This window comes from Carlito syrichta, unplaced genomic scaffold (assembly GCF_000164805.1).
Source record: "Carlito syrichta isolate Samal-C Ts95f unplaced genomic scaffold, Tarsius_syrichta-2.0.1 Scaffold309041, whole genome shotgun sequence".
Classification (NCBI taxonomy): domain Eukaryota; kingdom Metazoa; phylum Chordata; class Mammalia; order Primates; family Tarsiidae; genus Carlito; species Carlito syrichta.
This window is the reverse complement of record NW_007253137.1, coordinates 1417489-1422138: the sequence shown is the minus strand read 5'-3', so window position 1 is coordinate 1422138 and position 4650 is coordinate 1417489. Positions and strand designations below refer to the sequence as shown.

Genomic DNA, 4650 nt, shown 5'->3' with positions numbered 1-4650 from the left:
ACCAAAGGCAATTAAACAGCGTTGAGTGTTTTGCTAATACACATTTCATTTTTCTTGTGCTTGTTTACAAATTGAACCCTCTTCAACTTTTCTCCTGCTCATGTATCAATTTCATGTTCCTCTTTCCTGCTTATTATCATTTAGGCATGTAAGTGACATCCACTAGCATTGCTTTAATTCTGCTGGTGACAGTGGCAAAGCTTTACTACTAGACCCTTATTCCTATCACTTTTCTCTTGCTAATTTATTTGATTTGTTAGATCTAAGTCGGATAAGCATTAACTCTTGGTTCACTGACAATAATGAAACTATTGCAAGATACTAATTTGTATAGTTTTACATGTATTTCATTTGTTATTTTTGTTTTCCATGTTCACTTATTATTGAGTACGAATTATTTACGTTTCTACATTTTTTTCTTCCCTTTCCTGTGACTCAGCTCACTATGCTTTTTTTCTAAAACTAGTAGCTTTCTCGGGGCTGGGAAACAACATCTGATTACTGTAGAAAATAATAGCTGTTGTGTGCGTGTGTGTACAAATATTAAAGACGTGATTACTTTGGTTTTTGTTGTGATATTTTTGTGTCAATTTTGTTTGAAACTTGTCTATTTTCATGTATTATCACTTTTGCTTAATAGTATATTACTTCCAAGGAAAATTTAATGTTATTTATTTTGTCTCTGTCATTCTTTCGAATGTTATTTCCTATACTATAATGTCAGTGGAAAAGTAGAATTTATTATATGGAGACTCACCTTATAAGCACTGTTCAAGAATATGGCTATTGCATAAAGTGGAAAAAAAACTTGTACTGAGATCTTTTATCAGTTTTTTTTAAAACAAGAAGTTGAGTGAATTTGTATTCAAATCTATTAAGTAATAGTCTGATTGTTGTATAATCTAGAGCATTATTTCTGTGTCTCAGGAAGCTGAATATGGTGGGCATGATCAAATAGATTTATATGATGATGTCATATCTCCATCTGCAAATAATGGAGATGCCCCAGAAGATCGAGATTACATGGATACTCTCCCACCAACTGTTGGTGATGATGTGGGTAAAGGAGCAGCACCAAATGTTGTTTATACATATACTGGAAAAAGAATAGCATTGTATATTGGAAATCTAACATGGGTAAGTAAACATATGAATTAAATTATTGGTTTTGAACTGCTCTAGTAGTTAATGGTTTTCTTTAGTTTTATAAAATACAAGTGACTGTGTTGGTTTTTCTATGTGTAAGGAGAGAAAGATCACCACATGTATACATGGTTTAAAAATAATGTTCCTTTCTAATTCATATTACAGATTTGATTTCCATTTCCGTTCTTAAATTTGAAATCTGATTTATAGAAACACTGCTATGTACATTGTATTTTAATTTGGGATGTTCATGACACAAGTTATAGATTGAGAGCTTTATTAACTGCATGTATGTATCTGTTCATATTTTTATTAGCATTAAATCTTAAATACTCACTAAAACAGTCCTGTATAAAATTTTTACATCTCTGCTTAGTTATTACATATACTTGAAATTTTAAAAATTGTGTATCTGAAAATTAGAATAAAACTTGTCACCTTTCTATTTCCTTAATAACATTTTACTTTTAAATGTTTTACTTACATTTCTTTTAAAAATAATTGTATGTGGTCTCCCATCACCCAGTCTGAGCAGTCTACAATTTTGGAGACAATAACAGACAATGAGACTATGGTTGCTAAGTAAAAATTTGAATATTAGCTCCACCACCTATTAGCTTTTTGTGACTTTTGGCTAGCTCTTTAACTTCTCTATTGCATCATGTGTCAAAAAATGGGAATAATAGTAGGACTTAAAAGGTTATGAGTGAAATAGTTGGCATAAAGTACATGATATTTGTTCAGTGCATGCTCTTTTTTTCTTCTCTACATTTTATAATCAAACATAAGATGAAATTTATTTCACAAAATATTTTCCTTTAATGGGAGGAAGCAGCATGTGAGTTTTTTTGTTTTTTTGTTTTTTTTGTACTGAAAATTTAAAATCAGTTTAAAGCAGGAAGGCTAGAAAATCTTTAGTAAAAACTTGTCCTATCTCCAGGGGCATATACCTTCTAATTTCTGAAATAATTATCAGGGAATGAAGTTAGGTTCTCACATGTTTTGGGGCTATTTAAAATTTGGAGGCAGACTGGGAGTACTGTACTTACAGATTTGCACTGAGTATTAATTTTATCTTGTTTATTTTGGATTTACCCTTCAAAGCTAAACTGAAATAATAAAAATCTTATGTTTTAATGGTTAATGAGGGAACAATATCTTGCAGTGGACAACAGATGAAGACTTAACTGAAGCAGTTCATTCTTTGGGAGTAAATGATATTTTGGAGATAAAATTTTTTGAAAATCGGGCAAATGGTCAGTCAAAGGGGTAAGAATTTTTGCTTTTTTTCATGGTAGCTAGTGATTACAATTTGCAAGTTAACTTTTTTAAAGTTAATGTTAATTATACATATGTGTAGGACACATGATTATACTGGAAGGAGGTTCCTGGGCAGAGAGTCTTACTTTCATTTTACATATCCTGTTACCTAGTGCACTAAAACTAGTAGAGTTGGAGATGTGGACAGATTAAGTCCATTTTCTGAGTTTTTTCCATCTATGATTGAAATGTTTATTGAAATAACAATTTTAAAGAAGCTTATTCTCTGAGAGTAAGAGATAGGCGAAAATAAGCAACTAGAGAATAAAACTAGTAGAGTTGGAGATGTGGACAGATTAAGTCCATTTTCTGAGTTTTTTCCATCTATGATTGAAATGTTTATTGAAACAACAATTTTAAAGAAGCATTATTCTCTGAGAGTAAGAGATAGGCGAAAATAAGCAACTAGAGAATAATCAGTTACATGAATATTTAGCTTTATTTAACTACTAAACTACACAAGTAAGATAGGATCATTATAGGAACAATATAAAATACAGTATCGAAAAGTCAAAAAATGCCAGTCTTACTGTCCACAGATGATCACTTTTAACGTTATAGAGAATATACTGTTAGATTTGTCCTTTAAGGGGGGGGTTGCAATTCACATGTCTTGTAATATGTTGGCTACAAGGAGTAGAAAACATATTTATCAATAAATACACATCATCCCTAATGTCTAATTTCTTTCCGTCATACCTTGTATGCTACTGCAATTTATTTTACCTTTCTTATTTTTGGTTATTTTGGTTGATTGCGCTTTTGCCTATTATAAGTATTGTTATAGCAGGTATTATTTAATAGAAATCTCTAGGTGCAGATTTTGGATTTTTTTTTAAGGATAAATGACTAGATGTAGAATGATAAAAGAATATGGATATTTTATATTCTTTACAAAGGTTGTGCCAGTTTATACTAAACTATTTCCAAGATATATGAAGAATTTGAACACTTCTCACAAACTTCACTTCTACCATCTGTTCAAAGCCACAGTCATCTCTTACTTGAACTTTGATAATAGCTTCCTAACTGGTATCCCTACCTTTGCAACCCCTACAGTCTATACGCCACTTAGAAGTTTTTTTAAAAAGTGGCATCAATGCTTTCTGCTCAGAATCCTCTCATGACTTCATGTCTCACTCAGGGTCATTACCATTGTCTACAAGGTACTCTGTGATCTGATGGTCCACCACATCTTTGACTCTGCCCTCTGTCACTCTTCCTTAGCCATATTAGTTTCTTTGCTGTTTCTCAAATTCTTCCTATTTGGAACCTGTTAGTCCTTCTTGGTTTACCTTTTCTCCTCAAATATCCACATAGCTCACTCTTTTACTTCTTCCAGGACTTGTACTATTTGGAGTTTCCTTCCATGGCCATCTTATGCAAATTAGCATCTTCTTGTCCTGTCTCTGTTTCCTTTTTTTTCTTTGTTATATTTTACTTGTTTATTGTCTCCTCCCACTAGACTTTAAGCTTCATGAGAACAGGGATGTTTTGTTCACTGTTATATCCCCAGCCATAGATTGGTTTTTGGCATATAGGAAATGGTGCTCAATTTATATTTATTAAATGGATTAAGTTGTTTATAAATGTTGTGACCCAAGATAGTCCTGGATCAAACAGCAGAATTTGCTGACTAGAAGAAGAGATATAGTTAAAAAACCACGTTGAACACTGTGGGAAAAAACTTAAGCTACTAAAATTCTCCACCCCCAGAATGATTTAGAATATCTTATAACTGTACAAATTGATAATCTTCCAGTTTACTTTAAATTTTTCTTATTGAGATTTTCATACCATGAAATTCACCTCCTTAAAGTGAATTTAGTATATTGCTACTGTATAATTCCGGAGTATTTTATGACCCCAAAAAGAAACTGCGTACCCACTTAACAGTTACTATCCCCTCTCTTCCCATGGCAACCACTAATGCTTTTTGTCTCTGGATTTGCCTGTTGTAGACATTTCATCTAAACGGAATCATAAAATACATAGTCCTGTGTAACTGGCTCTTGGCATTTAGCATAATGTTTTTAAAGGTCCATTCAGCCAGGCTTGGTGGCTCAGCCTGTAATCCCAGTACTTTGGGAGACTGAGGTGAGAGGATTGCCTGAGCCTGCAGGTTCGAAACCCGCCTGGGCAACTTGGCGAGACCTCATCTCTACAATAAATAAAAAAATTAGC

At 32.6% G+C, this 4650-nt stretch overlaps 1 protein-coding gene across 4 annotated transcripts in view; it reads left to right on the top strand.

The window, feature by feature from the left end:
* The first annotated feature begins 754 nt into the window (after positions 1–754).
* The window catches only part of CPSF6 (cleavage and polyadenylation specific factor 6), a 24287-nt gene continuing 20391 nt past the window's right edge, over positions 755–4650 (top strand). For all 4 annotated transcript variants that reach the window (XM_021716858.1, XM_021716857.1, XM_021716856.1 and 1 more), the window contains exons 1-2: positions 755–1137; positions 2312–2415. In XM_021716858.1, coding sequence (XP_021572533.1) covers positions 1024–1137; positions 2312–2415 — 218 coding nt within the window. In that variant the 5' untranslated portion in view covers positions 755–1023. The remainder of the gene's footprint in view (positions 1138–2311; positions 2416–4650) is intronic.